This window comes from Drosophila mauritiana, chromosome X (genome assembly GCF_004382145.1).
Source record: "Drosophila mauritiana strain mau12 chromosome X, ASM438214v1, whole genome shotgun sequence".
Lineage (NCBI taxonomy): Eukaryota > Metazoa > Arthropoda > Insecta > Diptera > Drosophilidae > Drosophila > Drosophila mauritiana.
Genome location: NC_046672.1, coordinates 20,983,463 through 21,009,649, shown reverse-complemented (window position 1 = coordinate 21,009,649; position 26,187 = coordinate 20,983,463). Strand labels below are relative to the sequence as shown.

At 44.9% G+C, this 26,187-nt stretch overlaps 2 protein-coding genes across 4 annotated transcripts in view; one reads left to right on the top strand and one right to left on the bottom strand.

The window, feature by feature from the left end:
* Window positions 1-24,326, top strand: part of LOC117147932 (uncharacterized transmembrane protein DDB_G0289901) — a 74,216-nt gene extending 49,890 nt beyond the window's left edge. Inside the window, exons 2-4 of one of the 3 annotated variants that reach the window (XM_033315075.1) lie at window positions 17,879-17,994; window positions 18,396-18,590; window positions 23,062-24,326. In XM_033315075.1, coding sequence (XP_033170966.1) covers window positions 17,925-17,994; window positions 18,396-18,590; window positions 23,062-23,960 — 1,164 coding nt within the window. In that variant the 5' untranslated portion in view covers window positions 17,879-17,924 and the 3' untranslated portion in view covers window positions 23,961-24,326. Of the gene's footprint in view, window positions 1-17,878; window positions 17,995-18,395; window positions 18,591-19,761; window positions 21,990-23,061 lie in introns of those variants that run through there. The other 2 variants (XM_033315077.1, XM_033315076.1) reach the window with 2 other exon arrangements.
* Window positions 10,906-11,856, bottom strand: LOC117147934 (serine protease SP24D). The gene is made up of 2 exons (XM_033315079.1): window positions 11,588-11,856; window positions 10,906-11,534 (listed from the first exon to the last, which is right to left on the bottom strand). Exons 1-2 carry the CDS (start codon window positions 11,839-11,841, stop codon window positions 11,000-11,002), a joined length of 789 nt encoding a protein of 262 aa, XP_033170970.1. The 5' UTR covers window positions 11,842-11,856; the 3' UTR covers window positions 10,906-10,999.
* Window positions 24,327-26,187: the final 1,861 nt, after the last annotated feature.

Here is a 26,187-nt window from a genome sequence, read left to right as displayed (position 1 = left end):
CTTTTCTGATACGAATCTTTATGGCTGTGAATTAATTCTCGTGTCACACAGCATTTCTTTCCATATATTCTATTACTTGAGATAATAATCAAGTCTGGCCAGCGTGCTGAAAAGGTATTTCATTGGTGATACAAGTATTGCAAATATAGGAGTTTTAAACAACTTAAGTTCAGAAGTACTTTTAAGTGAAAGATAAATATTTCTTAATATAATATTTTGGGAAGATGTGTCACTGAGGATTTTTTTCATCTGATTAGTAATTATTTGCAGAGCTTTTAAGAAATTCTATATAATTCTTGATTTGTTTTTGTAAGATTAATTAATAAATTCGTATTTTTAACGTCTTATTAAGATGCATACGCATTGAACCAGTCCAAAGTTCCAATATTTTAAGAAATCATTTTTGTTCATACATGTATACTGCATAAATCAATCGACCAATTGCATATGCCCCTTTCAGAGCACTAAAAAAAATGAGAAAAACAATATATGGCGGGCCGTAAGAGTCGCACACACACTTATGGCCACTAACAAATCATGGCCGGTCGTGCATGTTTCATGTCCACTTAGCCAAGAAGACGACATAACGACAAAGTCGGCCGCCCACCCATAACTCCAGATCCCGTTTCAGTTGAAAGGACCGGCCCCCGCCAAACGGTCCACAGTTTTTGCTGCCACTGGCACTGAATTACGCTTAAATTATGGTAATTTATTTTAGCCCAAAGAGCGATCTAACAGGGCCATGACGACAACGTGGACACGGCCCCTGGACTCTGGACGCTGGTCTCTGGTCTCTAGTCTCTAGTTTCTGGTCTCTGCTCCCTGGTCCCTGGTTCTTAGTCCCCATTGGACCCAATGTCTGATGTCTGATGGCCCATAGACACTGGCCAGTGGCCAGTTTTAGCCCACTGTTACTGCCGTTATCGTTGGCCTGGTCGGGATGGTTTCCTTTGTCCATTTGTCCGTATTTCCATTTTCCATTTTCCTCATCACACACTCTTCGTCCACTGGACTAGACTTTTCCACGCCCATCAAGAAGAAACAACCCAATTATCTATAAAACTTTCTGTATTCAAATTCATACTTCATACAGGCCACAACTTGCCTAGTTCTTTATCGTTAATTGATAAGATTGGATTCAATATAATTACAAAAATGCTTTAATTAATTCTATAAAGTATTGTTTTTTTTATTGGATTGTTCTGCTTAATGTAGCTTGCTTTCCCCTTTCAGCTTCTTGCTTGAAGAAACTATTTCCAAATTAAGGAAATGGCTTTTTTGTTACATTTTTGATGGGTCCTCAAGTTGCCTCGGATTTATTAACGTAACAGAGAAGTGCTCAATTATGACCAAGTCCGTGCAAACGGAATTTTTCCCCTTATTAATTTATAATTTTCTTTGGCGAGTTTTCCCCATCGTTAAGTTATTGCAAGTGTAAACAGGAATGGTGAATGTGGCTGCAGATGAATGAGTGGTGCATGGTGGGTAGTGATTGCTGGTTGGTGGTGTTAGTCGCGGTGGGTGGTGCTTAGCTGGCGGGCTGAAGAAAATGAAAGAAAAGCAGGCAGCGGCTATGAAGTGGCGACTGGACTGAACGTCGCCGCCTGCCATTGACGCCTCGTCAGCTTCTTGATTTATGCGACTCCATTTCTGACCCACCAAACACCATGCACGACCACCAACTGCACGAACTGCACCACCCCATTCCCATCCCCATCTCCATCTCCATTCCCATCCCTGTCCACCGATAAGTGAGCGTAAAAAATGTGAAAAAAGCTGCTGCTAAATTCGCCCTTTCCAGATCCGGGGGGCAATTAAAACACAAAAATGCATTCGTATGCGCTTACGAAACAAATGCGATGGGGTTTTTCCGGTGGGCGGTGGTTGGCGGTCGGGTGGTTGGGTGGTTGGTTGATTGGGTGGTGTGAGTGGGTGGGGGGCAATCGTGTTGAATGACGACGCCTGAAGCCGGGTCCGTTGGTCCGTAGTGCGGAGTCCATAGTCCGGAGTCGATGCAGTCAGAAAAGTATTCTGTTAAAATCAACTATATCTTATCTAAAGTAATATTTCCGTTGCATTGAAACGATTGAACTGATGCAATTTTAACTTTATATTTTACAATTACAAAAAGTACTATTAATATGCTCAGCATTCATTTTCTTTAAGCCATTAAGGAAGAGAACTATAGTGAAGCATTCCCGATTTCTGGCAGTGCACTTCGTTCAGTCCGGGATGGATTAACATGGCCGCACGGGGCTCATTAAGTGCGTCGTTGACGTTTGTCGTCGTCCTGCGTCCTGCGTGCTTCGTCCTTCACTCTGCATCCTTCGTCACTGGCTCCAGCGAATGACTGAGTGTGCCCCAGTGGCTGCGGAGGGAGGGTGGCTTTCGGGGGGCTTGGGGCTTAGTGTGGTCGGGACTTAAGCGCTGGGACTCCGGTTATGTGTGCTTAGAGCGCGCATCAAATAACAAATTAACGATGACGACGCCACAGGAGCCGCAATCATTTTCACTTGTTTCCTTTTTGATTTGTTTCCGTTCACCTTGTTTTTCTTCTTCCGTTCCGTTCCGTTCCGTTCCGTTCCGTTCCTGTCATTCCCCTGCCAGAAAAGCTGGCAAATATTTGCACTCTCTGAATGAATGATTTGAATGAATAACGCAGATGGACTAATGATGAGTGCGGTTAACATATCAAGTATTGCACTGGAAAATGAGGGGAAATCAATGCGATCATGGTTATCCCTCATGTTATTCTCTATCTTGTATTGAAATGTATTTCCAGAACATTAATTTCGTACATTATGGGAAATCCTTATTTATTTTGCAACCAAGGAAAACCCTTTCATATCAAAACTCGTAAATATCAAATTTCCCTGGCCAATCTTTGTACGCTACTGTTTTCCAAGTATACTTATGGAATTCGTTTTCCATTCGTACGCCCACTTGAGACACTGCACTTGGATAATGGCTCAGTGCTTATGCCAATTGATTATTAGATTTGTGTGGCCTCCATCATCCCCGATCCACAGTTCGATGGGTCTGAATGCCTCTGAATACAAATCGACAGGTCCTGCAGGTTCCGCAGCCATCCCCTCGAAAATCGTTCCACATGGAGCGTGACAAAGTCGCCCAACCACTAGCTCTGGTTCGGTTTCCGAACGCCACCCCAATCTTGTCCTGATCCAGATGCCTCGCTCCTGCGTCTTTCTGCTTACGACTCATTTGCGTTTGGCGCCCGTAAAGCAATTATGACCCAATTGGTTTGGCTTTGGTTTGCATTTCCCTTCAATCCCCGCCCCACCACCCCCCCGCACTCCTTGTCGTGTGTTTAACCTGATTTGTGTACAACTGTCATGCCCGTCGTGTACACTAAAAAAAATGAAAATTCCTTGGAACGTGTGGAAGGAAATTTATAATTCTATTAATTTCGTAGAGTGGGGTATGTACATATATATAAGGGGAAACCATAGTTTATATTTACTCACCGCCCAAGAGAGGATCAAAACTTTGGCCCAGTAGCACCATCATCAAGAACTAAAAAATGCTTCAAAAGTTAAAATTGTTGAAAAATATTTATAAATCCAGAAATTGGTGTTTAACCTCGCAATATCCGAAACTCTTCTGCCAGTGTAAGCATGCAGAAATATATGTAAGCACTCGCTTAAGTTCCAATGTGTGTGTGTGTGTGTAACTGGCCATGGACGTGCCCCGATAACAGTGGAATGGGAGTGAATCGGAAGGGGGGGAGTGAGTGCGAATACGAATGCGGGCGGATCCTTCGTCCTGCGTCTCTGTTTCCGGGCCTCGTGCTCCTCCCTTTGTGCATGATGCAATGAAATTATCACTTTCAATTGCAATTGCCACACACTCGCCAGTTCGAGGGGTGGGTGGGGGGATGGTATGCAGCAGGGGCGTCGGCAGAGCGACTTCAGAGGGGCGAAGCTGCCGGATTGAAGGGTCTTTGGGCAGGTGTTGAGTGCACGTAGCTCAGGTATGGCCGCTTTTATGTCTGCACGTGTGCGTCCCACTCCCTCTAACTGGCAGGTTTCTCTCGCTCTCTCGCTCTCTCTCCCGGATCCTCGGTCCTTAGTCGTGTTTCTCCCTCTGGCGGGGCTGTTCCTAAAATCTTGGGTTTTGAAACTCTTTTATGGCCTTGAAGGTGAGCCATAAAAATATTTCATATTTATTCCGTTTGTCTGGCGGCTGAAAACCATTTGAGGCATAAAACCCCCACTTGAAGCTTTGGAAAAAGCCTTTTTTTTTTTTTTAAATATTTATGATTATAAGTGCCTTGGGTGATGAATTTCAGTTTTATGCTAAACAAAAACAAAATCAACGAATCTAAGTTGGTAAAACCTTTGAAACTGTAGCTCTTATTGCTAGGCCTTGAAAAGGAGGTTTGAGTCTCGCAGATAAATCAGGAACATCCTGTCGCGTCCGCATCCTGTGCTCCCTGCTCAAATTGAACTCTCCCCTCTGCTCGATTTTTAGCCCGTCTCGCAGTGTGCACCATTTGCATTGCATACTTTTGTGCGTTGCCTTCATTTAATTGCAACGCTGTCGCAGGACGACGACGGATTCCGACGCGGGCGGGGGTGTCTCCAAGTTTTTGGGGCGGGCAGGAGCTGTCCTTTTGTGTGACAAACCAACTGTGGACTGCCTGCTGTTGACTGAAAGATATATGATGCCAAGCTCACAAGGCGAAATTCGCTGCTCTTTTTAAGGACACTTTCCCCATCCTTCCCCTCAACATATTTATACATATATTTGTTTTGTCTCTGTGTGTGCCATTTTGTGCAAATTAAATTCTTTGCTCTTTGCTCCGCTTCCATTTGAATTTGCTGTTGTTATTTCTCTCTTTTTTGCGGATTTCCATTTAACTAAGTTCTTAATCAGGCAGCCCCTTGACAACTGTCACCGGCAGGACATTATATGGGCGGGGAGTGGACTCCGCGGGGCGCTGACCCATTAAGAAATATGTGCAAATGGAGCACGTATGCATACAATTTCGAGTCAGCGAAGAAATCCATTTAATAACGAAGAAATGTTGAGCAAAGAGTCGCTTTTCTATAGGCCATCATGGGTGGGTTGGCTTTTAATTCACCGAAAACATAATTTTATGCAAACGAAGTGGTACATTTATTTATTTTAAAACTCCGTTTTTTAATAATAATTTCTGTAGATATAATAAATACGATTTCATCGCTAATCTGTACATCCGCACGGACTCTTGAGGATTTTCAAAGTACGAAAAATGCACTTTCGGAAATAATTCGGGCGTTTAGAATGCTCCAATGTGTTACTCTATTTACGGCCTCTGCGGAATTTTCCTATTTACCGGCAGTTATTTACGAGACTTTCCTTTAATTGGCGCCCAACTAATTTTACGCTCACCAACTAATTTCAATTTCAATTGTTTAACTTTGCTCACTTTCTCCACTAGCCCCTGCTCGCTCGCACACCCCTATGTCCGTCCCTTTTTGCGGCAGCCTAGTTTCAATTTCTCCGGCTCCGACGCTTATTGTTGTTGTTTGCCTTGTTTTGCATACTGCATTGTGACGCCTCCCCTCACTTTTTAACCCTTTGGGTTTTTAATGAGCTGCGGGAATAGTTTTTCGCTGCCGCTGCTGCTTCTTCTTGCCTTTGTTGCTGGCCTGGCCTTGCGCCCATTTCCCTAGAAAAGGGGGCGTGGCGGGCTGAGTTCGCTTGGGTACGGATGGTCGGCGTACGACCCTTGTCGCATTTTTTATACTTTGGCGGCTCATTAGCGGGTCACCGTACCCTAGGGGAAAAACAAACTACTTCTCCTCCATTTCCGTTTCCCATCCGCCTTTCCTATTTTCATATCCCCCTTATATATTTGTGGTGAATTTTTCCTCCGTCATCTTTGGCAATGGGAAATTTTGTATCTTGCCCGCCGCAATGCTGACAAAAGCAAAAGTGTTGAACAGGAAGGCAGCTCTCTCACATGGACTTGTCTCCGTCTCTGTCTCAACCCCCAGCCCCGTCTCTTTCTGTTTGCCCTCTGCCATCTCGCTCTCCCGCGCTCGTTGTGCCTTGTCGCTGATAGCGCAAAAACTGTCAGATGATTATCGGAACTGGGGAACGCCTTTTGTCAACTTTATAAACGAGCTCATCTCGCCATGACGAAAGACTTGGACCGAGGCACGTCCATATCACACAAAAACAAACGCACGTCTTGAGGAGCAGTGGTTCCAACTGCGGTGGGAGTTGGGGAAATCATTTGAAAATCGCTTAGAACACCATTTGCTAAAGCTATCCCTTTGATTTTTTCCACAGCATTACCCACTGACCTTTTCTTATTCGTTACTTTAGGTCGTTAAATCTAAATAAATTATTTTGAATTACTATGCAAATATTCTATAGATTCGATTTCAATTAATATATATTTTTTTGTATATTTTTAGGTAAGCTTATCCTGAAATCCTGAACTACACTATTCAATTGTTTAAAGTGACCGAATTTTGAGAGCGTAAGTTTACAAACGTTTAACATATAAAACTTAGAGATAAAACTAAATTAAGTTTTGTTTTTAATGTAAATCAACTTTCCCAAATGGTTACTCCAGATTTTTGTCAGGACTTTTCCCTGTCTCGTGTCACTGTTCTCGGGCCTTAACCCTTGCGTCCCGATCCTGAGTCTAGCATCCACCTCCAGCACCGCCACGGACCCTTTGCACACTTTGCTCGTTTCTGTTTGACTTGTTGGTGGCGTTCTTTTCTTGGCCACCCCCCGCAGGCCTCCTTCCGCCTTAACCCTTACCCGTGCCTGGGGGATGGCTGCTGTTAATTGGCTGCCACAATTTGACTTTTTGTCGCCTATCGGGCAAACAAAATCAGTTCCAGGGGCATGTCCGTGGGCGACATCATCATTTCCCCAAGACCCTAAGGTCCCCCCGCCACCCGTTCACAAATTTCTTGGCCACGTTTTCTTCCGCCTTCGTGTGCGTGACTATCGAGCTGTGAGGCAGTTTTGCATAGGAAATTGAAAATTTTCACTTGCTGTTTGTGTAGTCGAAAGCGACGTATCCCTGCTCACAAAAATCGAGAGAAGTTCGGAAAAGCTGGGAAAAAAGGCGGGAGGAAAGTGAAGGAAAATTAGAAAGTTGGGGCAAGGGCGCTCCTGCCACTGCGTCACTCATACGCCGTGTGGGCAAACAAAAATTTCTAATGCGATTTCCTTTGCCGCTGCGGGAGCTGCATTTTAGTGCAATTTTAACAAATTTCAGAAGCGAGGATGCTGCCACAGGGACTTTGGCTTTACGATTTGATTTTTCGCTTTGTGTGCCGCAGCTGCAATTCCCATTCGCACACAACTATATGTGTGTATTTCTACACATTTATATACACATTTGTGCATGTGTGCAAAAGGGGGGGGCATGGGCATTATAAACTTATCATAAAATAAAGTTAGCAGCTATTCAAACCGCAAATTTTTGCAACGACGCGTTATTAAATCACCAGGTGTGGGAATATTTGTGTGCACACACGATTCTGTGCGGGAAACTTAACAAAAGCAAAAATATTAAAAAGGAGAAAGGATACAGGATAAGAGGAAGAAGAGGAGGAATACACATACACAAGCACACACGTGGCCAAAATGCAGCCAGCTTCACAAAATGGCTGCGACAAAACGGAAAATGGGAACAAGCAAAACGAAAAGTCAATTTGATGCGGAGACGACGGCGGAAGGGAATGAATCGGGGAATACCCTTTAAGCAACCAGACTCCGAGATCACCCTGGAAAGTCATTATTTATTCGGGACATATTCCAATGGCCATATGTGTGGTTTTCATATGAAAATCTTCCAGCAAGGTAGCTTTTATAAAAGGGTGGTTGGTAACAATTGCAATTTAAATAGTAATTAAATATGTTGTCTATAAGCAATATATGCCATTTGGTGGCAAACGGAGTGAAACTGGCTTGAAACTTATTCACATAGAAATGGCCACAAATATTGAAATTTATATACCTAAGCAACTAGTATCGGTATTGAAGAAATAAGACCACATAAGGTGCGGACCCAACAATAAAGATTATTAGCTTTCTGATGCCGGCGGAATTCGCTATGGGAATTAATGCAGTCTAGCTTGGAAGCTGGAAGAGATCGGCGGGGATATATGCTCCATTGTTCGGTGTATACAAAGGCACAAAGGTGTGGGGAAATACATATTTAGGAGGAACGGCGGTGGTTGGTTGGAAGCGTTGTCAAGCCAAAAAGCAGCAGCGTTGACATTTTCTCAACTTAATTAATTTTGCTGCTACCCTGGCTAATACGCACGCACACTCGTGCCAGCCATTCATGTACCTATGTGTGCATACATACGCGTATGATGCACATATCAAATACACATACATATGTATATATACATATGTGCTCTTGTATGTGTGGACGGGTGTATGAGCTCCCTTTGACTGGCACTTTGTTTAGTTTTGGCTCGCATTTTGGCGCTTGATTAAATTTTGAACGCGACTGTGGGCGAAATATGGGGGTGGGCATAAATATTTCCGATTTCAATTTTCAGTTTCAATTAAATTGGAAATTGCGGCGATAAATTAAATCAGCTTGAGACTGTCAAAGGATTTCAATTACGCACAGAAATGAGTTCATGATCAGAATGGAGAATGGTAAATGGGGAATGGGAAATGGAGTGGCGTCTGCATGATTTATGGCCCGGATTTGTTGCGGGGTCCTTGGCATTGACTTTATAAGGACTTTATTAGTAAATAAAATGCCATAAAATGCAAGCAAGGGGCCAAGGGGTTAATAGGGAGTCGTGCCGTAGGCCATTGCCCATTGTCCCGCATCTTTGGCCCTTTATCCCTGCTCCTTCGGCCTTTCTCCGGCACTCAAGTGCTCGTAGTTCTCCGCTTTTGTGCACTTCGCCCCTCCCCACCCCTTCCCCCTCCCTCTGGCATTATGCAAATCGCAATGCCACGCCCCTTTCACCGCCCTTCCGGAGCACAAAAGAGTCGGCGGACCAGCATCTGGAATGTCGATGCACAACAGCAACAGCAAAGGCAGCAACATCGGCAGCATTGGCAGCTATGGCAACGACTTAAGTGGATTACAGCGGCAACTTGTTGGCCGGGTAAAAGGATCCGGAGATCCCCGGGTTCAGTGTTCAATAAACACACCCCCAGAAAACACCACAGTCCGGATAACCAGTATAGCCAGGATAACCGGCAGGGAGGGGCGGGCACTCAGGGAAAAAACGTTCGAAAGTTGGCAAATCGATCAGAAAACATTTGAAAAGTCACAGGACTTGCGTAGCTCATCGGTCAAGGAGACGGGCTCAAGACTTCCTTTTGTTGCAGTCTGACAAAATATTAAACGTAATATAGCGCAGTTGAGAATTCCTCTAGAACTTAACTTAAACTTAAACATTTAAAAGTAACTATTTGAGGGGAAGTACAACGTACTGATAATTGGTTAAATAGATTCCTTCCTTTGGCCTACTCTTCTATGCCTAGAATCTGGGATTTTCTTTTTGCGACAGTGTGCCGTTTTCGAGTGCCGAGCCTCGAGGAGTTACTCCATCGGAGGACGACAACTGGAGCTCCATTTCCAGCTCATCTGTCTCAGCCCAGTGGGCTCTTTGGGCTTATGGATTTTCCATTTAGCACAGGCCAGGCGACTCTGCTACTCACCGGATTTGGCCGCTTCACCAGCCAGCCAAACACTTCACAACCGGCACTTCATCGATGCACGCGGCGTATACGCAATGCGGCTGCTGAAGCGCCTCGAGTGCTGGGATGTGGACAGGGGTGGGTGAGGGCACTTTCCAGAGACAGCAATTAGCCGGGAAAAGAATGCTGAAGATGCCGCTCCAGGAGAGCTGGTCACATAATTTAAAACTCTCGCCCAACTGCAATTTAAACTTTGTTTGCTGCCTTCGTTTACAACGCGTCGCCGGCTCAGAAATTGTTTTCATTCCTCGTCCTTCGGCACGTCCTTTGCCTTTGGTCCTCGCCATTCCTTTTCTGCGTTTTGCGTTTTTTTTGCGTGTCTGTACTTTTAGCAGTTATGCAGTTGCCTAGCAAATAATAACTTCCGTCTTGACTGCTTTGACTAAGAAATGAAATGATTACAAAACAGAGAAGCGGATCCAGTTACTGTGCATTTTATTGCTAAAAGGGAAATTTACATGACTGAAGCTGACTCTGAAGCTGGAGCTGGAGCTGGAGCTGGGGCAAACTTTATTACCAGGGAAACTTTGCCGGGTAAAAGTGCACCCGCCGCCGGCTGATAGTTATCCTTATGTACTGCTAATAAGTACAACAAATAACAGGGCCAACAACCACGTTGCAGCGACATAAATAAATAACATTCATTTCCGCCCCAGCTTCACCGCCACACCCACTGCCATTTCATATCCAGTGTGGCCCCTCGGGCACTCGAGGATTAAGCGAGCGAGCTACAAGACTGAACACTGAGAGCTGCCCCGCCCACTTGATAGTTTCCCCAATCGAATCCGAAGCCCACTCATTGCCAGTCGATGGAGCGCGAGCGACTGAAGAGTCCTCCAAAGTTTCCTCAAGTTGATCGAAAAATAAAGCGCGGATAGTTGGCGTGGCAATCCAATCCGATGGATGTCGTGAGCCGCTGGCCCCAAAACTTTCGGCCCCCCGATTCATTATGTCGCGCGACAACTCTTTTGGGCCGGCAATCAGCCATGGTTTGTTTGCGAAAAGTCATGGAAGTCTAAGCACCCAAAAGTGGTTCCAAGAGACCCGAAGTCATTGGCTCGATTTATAGTATTGTCAAATTTTGACGGGCCTCAATTTTCAAGTACTTTGCCAACAAGATAATTATTGGTGATGTGCATTTTCTCAATACCAATCGATTTTTATACAGAATTAACGAAATTGCTAATTTTCCATTTCCATTAAAAGTTTAAATTTTCATATTTTTTTTAAATGTTCATGATTGTTAAGTATTTAGAGTACACATACGAGTATATTCACGTGTGCATCTCTACAATCCCGCCTTCTCCGCGATCCAGGCCCTAACCTTGGATATCCTAAGGTAGCCATCAGGAGCCGCTCTTCCACAGCCACCACCGAGAAGCAAGCTGGCCAGCCCGACCACTTTCCCTCCGTAGGTGGCCGGTCCGCCGGAGTCCCCATAACAGGCGCCGATATTCTTGGGATGCAGCAGGCAAATCATGGTTTCCGGCAAAGGAGAGTAGAACATCCAGCGACAGGCCCCCCTCGATATACTCCTCACCTGCACGAACAACAGGCTGTCAGAGAGGGGTCCTTTCTCCGCGATGTTGCCCCAACCGGAGATGTCCACGGCGGCGCAGTTGGGCGGATCCTCGGTGGCCAGCTGGATGGCGGCTATGTTGGCGTCGAAGGTCAGCGGACTCTGTAGTCGGAGCACGGCCAAATCGTTGTGTCCACCAGTGGCATAGTTGGGATGCATGATAACTTCGGCCACCGGAATCCTCACTCCGCCGCTCGAGAGGAGCAGACTGCCCGCTTGGATCGACCATAGATCTGCCGGAACTCTATGGCAGATATATCTTGCAGTGTCGAACCAAAAGGTTTCGATAGTACTCACACATCGTTCCCGTGCTTCACACAGTGGCCAGCGGTGATTACGTGCCTGGCAGAGATTATGACTCCACCGCAGTAGTGTTCTCCACGGAGACGCAGGGAAATCTGGTGCGGAAATTGACCAAGCTTCGCCCTGATTCCGCCCACGATTCGCGGCTCTATCGCGGATGCACTCTGGTTTTGGGCTACGTCCTGTCCCAGTATTCCCTGGACACCACATAGAAGCAGTAGCAAAAGAGTCCACAATGCGGTCCACATGACTTAAAGGGTTAATTTCCTGTTAAGTTTTGCTTGCTAAAATTCATTTTCAGCTGTATATATATAGAACAAGTTATAAATAAGTAATGACGCTCATCATCATTAGTATTGCTATCCAGCTATATGCTAAGTCAGAAGCCGACCTAATTATAAGAAAATTGTAATGGTCTAATTAGAAGACTTTCAGGAAAGGTTCTACAACCTAAATAGCACCACTATCACACATTAAACCAAACCACAATTAAATTCGCATGCGAACTGAAAGTGAATAGGATTCCACGCAACAAATCTTTAACCCTTAACCTCACCAGAATCTGATATAGTTCAGTCTGCGAATGGCTCGCTAACAATTGAGCCCCGAAAACTACCCATACGAGTGGTCTGTTTCAGCAGCTTTCAATGGACAGCCATGCGGAGACAGCAGTCCGAGGAACATCTGCTGCCTCCTCTTTCAGCCATCGGATTAACTCAGTTAGTGGCCACCCACCGCAGCACTGGACCACCGCTTCACTGCACAACCAAACACCTTCCATCGCCGAGTGTCATGCATTTTTCATGGCCCGCCACGAGCTCAGCTGCTCAACTAAATTAACGAAATCAATCATCATCATCGTGTCGGCATGGCACCTGACATACAGAGAAAATACTGCAAACAGCTTGGACTCGTACTTTGCTAATTTGCTGACACAAACGAGAGAAACGAATACTCGAAATATTGTCAGCAGTCACCAAGTTTTCCATATCATAAAAATAAGCTGAAATACGCGCAAATAAAATAACTAAAGGCACTGCCTTCTACAAATACCAAATAAAATTGAAGAAAATGGCAATAACTTTTAAAATGAAGTAGTAGTAGTAGAAAAGAAAATTGTGTTGCGTGACTACTATACTTATATCATTACTCATATTCATAATTGGTAATTGGCCAGTCAGAGAAGTCACTGTTTTCTGTCAGTGCCAAATCGATGACCCATTTCTCGCCGTGCACTTTTGTCCGGCAAGGCGCCACATGCCACATGCCACTTCTCTCACGCTGCGAAATAAAAATGAAATAAAAAAGTGCCAGAGCCAAGAAATGCGAACCCATTCATCACCCGATTGTTGGGGGCTAGTAATTTGTAACCTAATTGAATGCGTAAGCGCCGGAGGCCCAAATCACGCATACGCCCCATTGAACCGCTCTCAATATGGGTTTCAATTTCGGCTGCAGACTTTTTTAATTATGGCTGCAGTCGGAAACTCTTTGGCAGCTTTTCTTTTGTCGCCGCTTTTCCTAGCACACATGCCACGCCCCTTCCCGTCTACACCCGCCCACCCTAGGCTCTTTATGTGAAGTTTTTAATTAACTGCCTTACAAAGATTTTCCTTCTTCCGGTATGTTTTTTTTGCTCCTTTCCTCCCCTTTTTATACCCTTTTCTCGTAGAGTAAAAGGGTATACTAGATTCGTTGAAAAGTATGTAACAGGCAGAAGGAAGCGTTTCCGACTTTATAAAGTATATATATTCTTGGATTAGGACAAAAGCCGAGTCCGTCTGTCTGTCTGTTCGTATGAAGCTTGCCACGCGCCCACTTTTAAACCATTTTTCGAAATTTTTTCATAATTGTATTAGTCTTGTGAATTTCTATCGACATGCATTAATTTGTTTCTCACTTTAATCCCCAACATCTATCAATATCCCAGAAAAATTATGAAATATCGCATTCACACTAGCTGAGTAAAGGGTATCTGATAGTCGGATAGCATTATCTCTTTTCTTTTTTTTTTTGTATTTGCGTTGCCTGCCTTTTTGTGATACGCTGCTGGCCCCGAGCCTGTTCTGGCCACAAATTGACATTTTTTGCCGTGAACGGGACGGAATGGGCTACCTTTTTGACGATTTTCGCCATCCTATTTCTCGATTTTTTTTTGCGCGTTTCCACTTTTTTGTATTTAGCTGACGGAATTTAATAAGCCAGAAATTCGCCAGGCGAACCGAAATAAATTTGAAAAATCAGCCCGCGACGTTTCGTAATTAAAGTTGCTCTCACTGGACAGATCGTTGTGTTTAGAGCTGCACTCAGAGAAAATGTGCGACCGTAAATAATTAAACAATTTCTAAAATTAAAATTCTTCTATTCTCTTACATATAGCCAATATTTCACTGCCTATTAAGCATTTGTAATACATTTTCTACAGTCTTGAAGTTGTTCAAGTACTTGAAATTAAATATTGTAAAATATTAGTTCGACATTCAGTGTTTGTTGCAGTGTAGTGTCGCATGCGCGACCACGCCCCCTAGCCCCAACGCCCCCTGGCTAATGACAAATGGTTGTCAGTTTGTCAGTTGGCCGCTGCAAGAACTGCAGATAAAAAGAGAGCAGCGCTTTTTTGCACCTATTTTGACAGGCTTTTGGCCTTTTGGCCAAACTGTGGACTTTCCCGGGCAGTGGGAGAAGTTTTTGAAATAAATTGGAACTAATGAATGAGGGAATGAGTGAATGAGCTGTGGGGTTGCCAAGCTGGCAGACTGGCGAACTGGCAAGCTGGCAGACTGGCGAACTGGTGAACCGGCGGAGGCAGCAGCTGCTCGTTCGCCTGTGCAATTAACTGTGAAAATGCTGTCACAATATTTAAAAGTTTTAATTGTTTGTTCAATTGCAATTGCAATTTAAAACTGGCGCCAAACTTTGCACTTTGGTTGTTTTAAACTTGTTCAGCGACTCTCGCTCTCTGATGTCGCCTTCTCCGGGTCCTCGTCTGCTCGACTTTTCTGTTCCTCGTTTTTTTGTAGCAAAAAAAAAAAAAAATAATTTAACATGAATATATCGCATTTCATGGAGTCATACATCACGAGGCCGTCGGAGGGTTAAGGAGGCGGCGTTGGGGGGGCGTGGCTGGCCGGCGGGCAAGTGACAGCACTAACATAAACCACAATAATATCCAAAGTCATGAAGGAAGTAACCAAGTGTGAATTTTCGGTTTATGCCTTGCGAACCCAAGCGTTGAAGCGGCGCTGCTGCTGTTTTTCCCGACTTTCAGCCGCCCGCCCGCCCCTCTCGCCCGCATCTCCTCGCCGCTTTTCCGCTTTCCCTCGGGCGGTGCTCGTTGGTGTGGCTTGTTCTCCTTCCTGTTGTCGGTGGGTCAGATGGGCGGGTTCCGGATATATAGCTTCACTTGGCCGCACTGCCGTAGTTGAGTTTGCTGCAAAAATGCCAGGCGAAAACTTAATAGTTTAAGCGGCGTGCACTTGCAGTATTCCAATTAACACTTAATACCTTATTTATGAAGTAGCAGCTTTACTTCTAAGTACCTCACTAAGATTCATTTAAATACTGGGAGATTCCAGAAAGGATTAATTTTGAAAACGTTTTCTCTTGGCTCCAAAAGTATTAGTAAAGTTAAGTTCGCCATACAATGAAGGGAATATTATTATACATTGTTATTATATATTATTATATTATGTATTATATACATTATTATCACAAATCAAGTTGGCAATTACTTTTGATGTACCATTTCCCTAAGGCAACTTTAAAAAAATATGTTTGTTCAATATTACGCTTGCTGTTTTTGTTTTAGTCACCACTTTCCATGCCTGCCTGCCTCACTGGGGCGTCCTGCGGTTTAAGCCCCCCTTTCTGTGGACTCCATCCGGACCCCGAAACCCCCGCCCCGCACATACACAGGTCCCTTCCGACGCCACTGACCGCTTGGCTGGGCACCCCTTGCAGTTGTTTTATTTGCGCTTCCGTTTCGCGGACAGTTTGCTCTGCTGTTTTTACTTCATTTTTCTCGAGTTCTGCACGCCGTATCTAACTGTCTTTGTTGCTCCTTTTTGGCTTTGTTTTTCGATTTTTTTAGTTGGTTTCTTTCGCTTACAACAGAAAAATGTTGCAACAAAACATTTACGACGTCATCGTTTCACAATTTTCGTGCCGCGAGCCCCCTTTTTGCTCACTTTCTCGATGTCCTAGAATCCATGTTTTGTATTTGTGTGTTGTGTCTTGAAATGAAAATTGTTGTTGCCGCTCTCGTTCTTCATGTTGTTGTACAAGGACCGCCCACGCCACCACTCCCCCCCCCCCCCCCCCCCACATCTTCTGTTGCTGCTGCGGCAAAAAAAGAGGCAAAAAATAACAGTGGGAAAAAAGAGAGGCAAACCTTGTGTCATTTATCATGCATTTCCACTTTTGGCTTCCGTCGACCGGGACGTGGCCCGCACAGACAAATGTACGGGGACAGCCGGACGGACAAGCGGACAGACGGACAGGCGGACATACGGACGGACAAACGGCCAGCCAGCCGGACAGTACACGAGCCGAGTTGCGGGCAAGAAAGACGAAAGCGTTTTAAAGCACCGAAGTGGTGCTCTTAGGCTACCCTATGTGCTGGAAAACTTCTCATCTACTCATGTTATTGAAATTAAATTTACAGTATAATAGTGTAGTATATAACATATATAGTATATATATAGTATATATATATATATAGTATATAACAGTATGGTAAATTAACTTTTCAATTGTTTTAATTGCTTATATAAACGAAAAAGAGTGCTTAAATATTGTAATTTAAAGAGCTCTTTTCAAAATCTGCTTCAGTAAATTAAATAAATAAATAAAGCGACATAAATCGCTTGATAGTGAAGTGTCTGAGTGCGACATTTTATTATGGCAGCCTACTCCTTTTCATGACTATTTTATTTTTCACTTTGCAAAATGGGAAACAGCAACATATAGAGAAATTTATGCATCTTCATTTTTCATTTGGTAATTCCCGAAGAATTTCCATTTCATGCCGAAGAACGCAGATCTTTCAGCGGAATTCCAAATTAATAAAGACGAACGAATCCTAAATTCATTTTCTCCACGGCTGAGGAACATTTTCTGGTCGTGTCCCCCGAATAAGTAGCCGAGTCATTTGTAAAATTTGAATATGGAAATGTTGCGAGTGGACGACGGCCAAGAAGGGAAAATGATGAAAAAGTTCTTGAAATTGTTTGATATTGCAACGCGGAAAATATTCGAGACCTCCCCATTTTTTTTCTACTCGCTGGAGGGCAATTGATTAAGAGCCACGGGAGACTGTGATGGTGATGGTGATGGTGATGGAGTGTCTGCTCCAGGTGGGCTGACTGGAATGAGTTGACGGTTTTCAAGGCCCTTGAAGAGTTCAGAAACGGCGAACGAAACTTGGAATTTCCCGCTTTCTTGGGAATTTTCCTCAGAACGCTGGGCAGTTTAATGATTTTTAATATTTTGAAACGATGAACAAATAGCTAAGCTGCCGCGCTTGAGAGGAAAATATTTAGCTGTATATATATATTTGTATATTTTCTCATTTTTTGTTAATATCCTACCAACTTTTTTCTTGTTTGTGCGATTTTCGAATCTTGCCGCGGGGATTTCGATTGGAAACAGAGCAGCTGGTTTGATTGCATGTGGGAACTCGAGTATCCATTTTTTCTGCCAAACAAATGCGACGCCATTTGGTCGCTCTCCATCTGCATTTGGCCATTTCTTTGCCCAAACTTTCCCATTTCTCCCTGTGACGCATCGGGACCGCAATGAACTTGAGCCAGCTGTCAATGTGATAAATAAACTTGGCTTGCCAAAAGGGTACAGCCCCCTGGCTGTGCTGCAGCATATAAATAATAATCAGGAGCGGCTGTCTCAGCTGTCTAGCCACAGTGCGTTTCGCAAGTGTAAGGCTTGCGTGGTACGTGGAATTATTTAATAACCAAGTGGAGCAAGGAGAAAGACAAGCTTTATGCTAGCACGATAAATAAAATTTACTTCGGTTAAGATTACCTGATTTAAATACACGTTTGCCGTTTTCAAAATGTAAATAAATATACAATAAATTTATGGTTATAATATAGAGGGTACAGAAATCAAAACATAATACCAACTGGCATTGCATGCTTGTGATGCACTTTTGATTGGTTACTTCGGGCATATGCGTGTTTTTTGTGAGCAAACTGCCTTCAAAACTTGTTTTAACTCTAGTGCGAAAGTTGGCCAACTGAAAAAAGTATTTTTCCATCTTGTACTTTGCAGCAAGTTTTGATCCAAGGGCGTGACACCGATAGCGAGCAACAGGATGCTGGCACTGCCTTTGCTGACTCTGGCGGTCCTCGCCAGCTGCGGCTACACCGTGGACGCCTACTCCAGTACGTATACGTAATATTCCGGGTGGGGGTTGGCTTTCGTGGACACCGTACCACCCACTACTGTCCCGGAAAGCCACCACCCACGGCCATTTGTTGTGTTGTGTAATCAGTACTCCTGAAATGAGCACCGATCCGTTGGATCGGTGGTGAACCTTTCATGCCTTCATCAACCCTTGCCCCTCCATCATTGACATACTGAAGCCAGATGTGGTATCCCCGATTTTGAGCAGGCTTATAATTTGATTTTCTTTTTTTCCGTATGATTTTGACCCACCCACTGTGATCCACAAAACACACACTGAAACCCGCAATCCGCAACCCGAAATCCGAAATCCGTAATCCGTAACCCGTAAATCGTAATCCGTAATCCTTGAACCTAATCGAATTTCCCGCGGGCGAAGAGTACGGCCGTGGATGCGGGGACATTGGCTGCCTGCCCACCGAGGAGTGCGTCATCACCAGCGACTCGTGCAGCTACAACCAGCGTGACGGCAAGGATTGCGGCAACTATCCCACCTGCAAACGGCGCTCCGGCGGAGGATCAACCGCCTCGAACAGCAGCCCCAACTTGGCAGCCCCCTCGGCCAATCCGTCAGGTATTTAGCTTGGAACCCCCCACTTGATTACTCATTGTGCGCTTCCCTGGGGGAGTTGTCCAGGCGATTGGCATCGTGTTTCGTAATTCGAACTTCGAGGTTTGGCGACCGGCGATTGGCGGCTACATCTTTTTGGTTCCCCAAAACAAGTTATTTCGGGTTGATTTCAACAAATTTCTGGGGGCACAAGAGCTGACTTCGGGCGCCGAAGATTACAATAGCCTCACAGAGACGAGAATGCAATTCAAGAAATAATATTTTCTGCAATATAAAAAACAATAAGTCGTTATTGGCCTATTGCCCAATAATTACGTTTTCACATACTCTTTCTTAGCCTCGAAACTCTGCAAGGCTATAAGCGTTATTCCAAATTATCGAACTTATTTTGTTTTTTTTTTTGTTTGGCCCCAAGTATTTGTTAAGTTGTGTGATCATTTCCATTTATATATATCTATGCTATATACCTGAATGTAATATGTTGTATGGCGATCTAACACCCACACCAACACACTGAGCGCTTCCGCTGACTCAATCAATCTAACACTCAATTCGACTCTCAATCAACCAACCAATCAATCACTCGCTCGCTCGCTCATTCATCGCCTCATTCGCTCAAGGCTTGCAAATACTCGACCGCTAACCACCCACCCGCCCCCGCCACGCCCCCTCTCCGCCGATCACTTCTGCATGCTTTAGGAAGCAACAGTACAGAGAGAAAAAAGGCACCATGCAACGTCTATTTCCACACTCAAGTGACAGTAAAACTCCCATTTTGTGAAGCTACGCATAACATATATCTCAAATTAAATTCAACTTTATTAGCACTAAAAAGCTTTACAACCAAGTAATTCCTTTTTATTTTAAGCTTACACATTCTAGCAGCTGAAACGAAAATAATTTTAATAGCAAACCCAATTTCTTAATGTCCATGTCTTGAAATTAACATCAATTACGAGATCTTGAATTAATATAATAGAATCAAGTTTATAAGGAAGTTTGACTGTTGCCTGATAGATTAACATTTATATAGAATATTTTCTCTGTGCTGTCCGGAGAGGGGGCTAAGAAGAGGCAGGCTGGGCGGGATTGGGATCATACCCAAAACTAGCGCTAACAAGAAAACCCGCTCTCTTCTCCCCGCGTGCCATCGACTGCCACTAACCACTAACAGGATCGAGTCTGGGCCAGGGACCCGAGAACAACATCTTTGCACCCGCCTCATCGAACCCCACGCTTAACACCTACACGTACAACCATCAGCAGGGTGGCGGCGATAGCGGTGGTGATGGCGCTCATGGCCACGGCCACGGAAACGGAAATGGTAACGCCGGAAACGGAAACGATCGCGACAAGGGCGGCAACGCGGGGGCGGCAGGCGCCTCCTCGACGGGCGTGATAGATCCGCACTACGTTTTCGGGGCCAAGCACCACATGCCCGTCATACCGAACATGCCCATCTTCCCGTACAACTCGCCCACGTCGGCGCCTCCGTTCCAGCAGTTCCCTCAACCCAATCATCCAGGCAGCGTCCTCAACCCCGGCTACCCCATGCACGGCCTGCAGCCGGTGAACCCGTACAATCCGCCCTTCATCTTTGGCCAGCTGCCATTCTATGGCGGTGGCGGGCCGACCGGGACTGGCGGTCCGCCCGGCGGCGTTGGAGGCGGCGGCAATGGCGGCGTCGGCGGCGGCGTCGGACTGCCCAGCTCGACGTTGGGCATCCTCGGCGGCGGCGGCGGCGGCCTGGCGCCCTACGGCAGCAACTACCAGGGCTATCAGGGCTACCAGAGCCAGCACTCCAACGCGAATATGTACAACAAGCCGCCGCCGCAGTACCAGAACCAGAACCAACAGAACCCCTACAACCGGCGCACCCAGGCGCATCCCTCGGCAGCCGGCAGTCTGGGCGGACTGGGGATGCCCGCCCTGATCTTGGGGCTCGTCCTGGCCCTCCTGCCGCACACGTAATAGGCTGGGGCGGTAGCAGCAGAATAGCGGCACAAAGCCACAGAACACCACTCCCGAAGACCCCCGGAAATTAAACAACCATCCCATATGCTAGGGATAACCTTTGGAATGAGCCCATTTTCACTGAACTGTTCTACTAACAAAGGATCACTTCCAATTCACCGAACTCTTATCAACTCTTTCTAAGACATGTCTGGTGCTGTCATTCTGAGATTTGCGAAAAATACTAGTTTTATGAAGTAAGTTTCGCATCGATTTAAGCAATATTAAAGCAGTAAACGAGTTATTTTCAAACTAAAAAAGCAGTAAAAATGGGATCTCACACGAAGGTTATGCCTTACTTATTATTTTTTATTTTTTTATTATCCATATTTCTTGATATTTGTTTGACTTTTTGTTTTGGCTTAGGCTTAAGAAAAATGTAAAAGCAGAAGCAGCAGCAGTAAGATTGGCATTTAAAAATTGTACGAGATTACAGTTGGTCGATGATTTACTTATAAAGCCTTTAACTTTGCAGATACTTTTTTGACATATTTGGAACAATTGTAGTTCTGCTTTGCTCTTTAGCCCACGCTGCGTATACGTAATTTCAAGGACTGTAGCTTACTGGATACTTAATTATTGTTTTGATTTGACAAGTCCGAAACATAAGCCGTTTTATAAATGATTTTGTAGATCATGAATTAGTATCTATATTTGTCTGATAAGAAAATACATTTTTGCTGGGCATCTTTTGAAGCTTCGCTTGATGCTAACTTCTCGTACAATTCACTACAATTCAAAGGTTGTATTTTAATTACACTATAAGCTGTAAGCCTTTGCCACACTCGTTCTACGTATTTTGGCATTTTGCTCGGCAGCCTTTGCTGTCTGGCTCACACTGCGAATACGTAATTTCAATTTAATATTGTGTAGAAGAGTGTGCTCGTGTGTGTGTACGAGTATATATGTGTGTGTGTGTGTGAATTTTAGGCTATCAGTCAAGGGGAACTGCCTGCCCCTGCGAGCCGCTCTTTTTTGCAGCTCAATTAAATTGGAATTTAATTTCAGGCTTAGCCAGCCAGCCTCTGGTCAGGGGGGCGTGGCAAGCCTGACCGCCACACACAGGGCGAACATACACACGGACACACACATACACGTGATGATTTGGGCAACTTTGATGTTAATTTCATTTTTGTTGATGCTACGAATTTGCGGCCAGACACTGGCGGATCCAGGGCTTTCGATGATGCCACTGCCACTGCTGCTGCAGTCAGAAATACAGATACAGATACTTAGACGGATAGTGTTGTAGATACAAGATACGCATGTCAATCAAAATGCATAATGAGCTACACTCGATGGCAGAGCACCAAGTGCCCTGCGTGAAAACAAGAACCGATTGTTTTTTTTTATACGATTACGAATACGAATAAATAATCACTAAAGCAAGTTAAATGGCATTTTAAAAAACAAACGAACAAGAATTAAGCTAGCCTAAGGTGTTCAAAACTAATCTAAAGTGAAAACTTAAAACTAAAAACGAAAACTAGGCTCTAAGTGCTGCAGACTCCCAAAGTGAATCAAAAGAAATCAAAAACTGTCGCAGAAAGGCATTTACATTACCAACTAACTGCCAGAAATACAAATACAAATACATATACAAAATCGAAAGCCAAGAAGCAATTTTCCAACACTAAACAAAATAGAAATCACAGAGACAAACAACAAATTGTTAAGCATTTCAAACACTCCGAGTTAGGCAAACGAGGTCCCAGAGATTCAAAGCTTCCCAAGAAAACGAAACAAACCGATTTTGTCGCTGTAAATTCCGGATAAAAAACACTCATGTCGAGCATATTTACTCCGTCCGTTTGTATTTGTATTTGCACACACTTGATTTGGGACACCAACTAATGCTGACTTCATTTGCAATCTCTGAACCGGAACCATGTAAACAGTACGACCAGTATTAACCAAACCGAAATCATTTTATCGATATAAGATACTACCCGCTACCACTACCACTACTACCAATACCAATACCAATACCAATACCAATACCACTACCATTACCCACGACAGTACTGCCCACATTGACTCATACACGGCGAGGAATTGGAGGAGCAAACAATAAGTATTCGAGTATTTACTAATCAAAACCACAAACTAAAGAGTTGTACATAGCATTAAATACACGTAAGCACGTGTGTGCGAAGTCGGATATGGATATATTTAATATATAACACTGAAGCGAAGACTTAACTAGACTAAGTTTGGGCGGACAGAAACTCAAAGTTGTGTAGACTTAAAGCGGTGTGGTAATTAATCAATCGCGTAGGCTAAGTCCATTTATTGCAACCCGACCATTGACTGTTTTAATATTTTCGTTTGTTTATTCACCCGCCTAATTTGTGTTGTTTACGTTTTTGTATTTTATCTTATCTCCCCCTTATGCTTTCCATTCGATTCGAAACCCTGCTTTTGTGGCTAACCAACTGCTTGCGCACTGCTTTGCCGACAGACCCAGAGGTGGGCCATAACGCATACGCCCCGAATGCCCCGAATGCCCCGAGTGCCCCGTTGCCGGAAGCGGGTGCGAACGGTGGTGCTGCGGGCGGTGGTGGAAGCGGCGGATATGGTGGTGGTTTCTCGGCTGGCGGCCACTCCCTGTACCCTAGCCTACCCAACTCCAACGGCGGCGGAGGCGGTGGTGCGGCGCCCTACAATCCATATGGCGGTGGTGGCGGCAACGGTGGATACGGCGGCTACAATCCCTACAACGGCGGCTACCAGCCACCATCCTCTGGAGGCTATCAACCTCAAGCTCCTGGCGGATACCAACCCAGACCGGGCTACACGCCACCCGCCCCAGGCTACGAAAACAATGGTGGTGGTGGTGCCCAGAAACCCAAGGACAAGGAGGGCGGCTTCTTCTCCAATTTCTTCTCGAATCCGGCGGTGAGTCAAGCGGTGTCCGGTATCATTGCAGGCCAGATAGCCAAGCAACTGCAGGGCGGCGGAGCCGGAGGACCCGGTGGTGGCCAGCCTGCTGGCGGCTACCAGCCGAGCGGTGGCTATGGCGGAGGACCGGCAGCAGGAGGCGGCGGTGGCGGCGGATCCGGTGGCAGTAACATCCTTGGCGGTCTCTTGGGATCCGTTCTATCCGGCGGTGGTGGCAATGCAGGCGCTGGCGGCGGTGGTGCCAGCAGCTTCCTGGGGAGTCTGCTCAGCGGTGGAAATTCCAACAGAGGTGCTCAGCAAGGAGGCGGAGGTTCTGGAGGACTGGGCGACATCTTCAGCTCGAAAAACTTTGGCGGCCTCTTCAGTGAGAATCCCTCGTCCAGGGGCGGCGGAGCCTCCTCCTCCGACGGAGGAGCCAAGGGCTATCCCACCCAGGCACCAGGCAACTATTATGGCTAAGCTGCAACGGCTGAATTAGCCTAGCATTCCATGTGGAGATCGACTTTGGAGTCTCCCTTTAAAACAGTCTTTTTTTTCGTCCTTCGGCAATGTAATCAAATGGAGAACTTTCAACGAAATTAACTGAAACAATATTGAAATATATAAGCATATTATACGAAACTATTAATGACGATATACAAATACAATACATATATACAAACCTATATACTCGATAAATGAGAGAACAGTCACATGTAATTTGAGATACCGTGCGCGTAGAATCCCCCAGCAAACAACAGATCCCAATTCGGAGTTCATTTGTAAATAGAAAAGTAACTGATATTGAATTTGAACAAGATAATATACGTAAGAATTGAAAGCCAGCTCATGCGCGTTTTAATTGTGATTGGTTGGTCTGAAGATGGGCCAAAATGTTGATCCTCGAGTTGGTAAGTAGAATTGAAGTTTGAGACAAATTTACGTCCTCGTGGGGATAATTTTAAAGATAGACTTTGCACTAGGGCGCACTTACATACTAATCTTATTTATTTATTGTTTAAACACATATACTCTATTAAGTAAAGTTTAGTTCAAACGACTATTAGGTGGCTATTGCCATAAACAGACAATAAATCGCTTTGCACAATTATTCCACAATTTACCAATAAGTGTAAATAATTATTAACAAAGTTGAATTAAAAAGTGCTACAACTTAATCCTTTGGAATAACATCATTTTAGACATCAACAATTTTAAGTTCTTTTACAATTTTTAAGTTTAGTGGGTCAGATACTAATTCAATGCCACTTTATAACTTAATAAATCCTTTTGTAAGAAAGAGTAACACATAAGTAGTATTAATGTTTTTCATTGGCTGTCAAGTTGTTGGATATAAAAAAGAATTGAGTAGCCACCCAGCCACAATGTAAGTTGGCCAAAAGCATATGTATGTACATCGAGAGTGCTGTGGACTCACGTCTGTTTGGCTACCCGCATACAAATGGAAAGTGTAAATGGCTTTGGAAAAATCCCCAAAAATAACAGAGATCCTTAATCAACGCGATCATAACTTTTTAAGAGGCTGTTGACTGAAGGCAACCGGATTTGCAGCCCGGAAAGTTGCCCGAGCTGGCAAAGTTTCGCATTCTGGCGGCACTCGAAATGCGCTGCGTTTCCGCTGCAGTTTCACCTGTCCCGTCCCGTCCTATGCCATTCCATCCCATTCTGTCCCAGTTCTGTTCCAATCCTGTCCCGCCTGGCACTACACGTGGCCACAGACTCGGCAGCTCTGCACTTGGCAGTTGCAAGTTGGCCGAAGGAGCTGGAGGATTGGAGGCGTGGGGGCGGAGCCATTGCCGCTCTGGCAAACATTTTGTTGGCCGGAATGTTGCTGCTGCACTGCAACAATATATTATGCGCTAAGCTCCTCAACTATGCAGCCGGCGGATGGGTGGCCATTTGGCTTCGGCTTGGCTTTGGCTTTCGCTGTGGCTATGGCTTTGGCTCTGGTTAACCGACTACCGTTTTGTAATTTATTTAAGTAATAAAATAAATATACGTACGTTATATGGTACGTACGTTGCGCACCTGGCCGTCTGAATTGCCTGTGCTCGGGATGCTGCTGGATGTGGATGTGGATGTGGATGTTGCTGCGTGGATGCCGCTCCATGGACGTGGATATGGATGCGATGCTGACGGTGGGTTTGTTGTCAAGCGAAAGTGCGCTTCAAGTGCACCAAGCACCCACTTGGCCAAAGTGAATTTAGTGTCAAGTGCAGGAAAATGTGAAAAGCAGATGCGAGTTAGTTTTTCATATTTAAGCAGCACTTCACCCGGCAGCAGCAGCAGCAGCAACAACAACAACGCGCCGAGCCACTCACACTGGTCGGTTGTCTATGCAAAATGGATTACTTTTGGCCTTCGGGAGGTCGTACTTCTTATGTCCATTAGCCGCCTTTCTTTCGGGATCGAGGAGGAAGGAGCGGCTAGATGCTTTCGCTTTTTTTCTCTGAGCTAATATAAGTTGGTTTTAATTGCGAATGGCTTGTATCAAGCCAAAAATTTATGCAAGCACTTTGAGAACCAAATTTTGCCTTTAAATTAGAGATTGCTATATGCAGGTGCGTGCCCCGTGCACTGAAACCAGAAATGATATTTCCTTTATTTGCATTTGTGCTTTTTTTTTAAGATTTCGATGTAGTTGGCTATGTATGGAATTCATGTGAATTTCAAATCGTTAGCCAGG

Excerpts from the sequence above, each read along its gene's own strand:
- LOC117147934 (XM_033315079.1), bottom strand. The coding sequence starts at position 11,841 with ATGTGGACCGCATTGTGGACTCTTTTGCTACTGCTTCTATGTGGTGTC. Across the intron at positions 11,535-11,587 it reads GTGAAGCACGGGAACGATGT|AGTTCCGGCAGATCTATGGT; the intron begins GTGAGTACTATC and ends TATCTGCCATAG.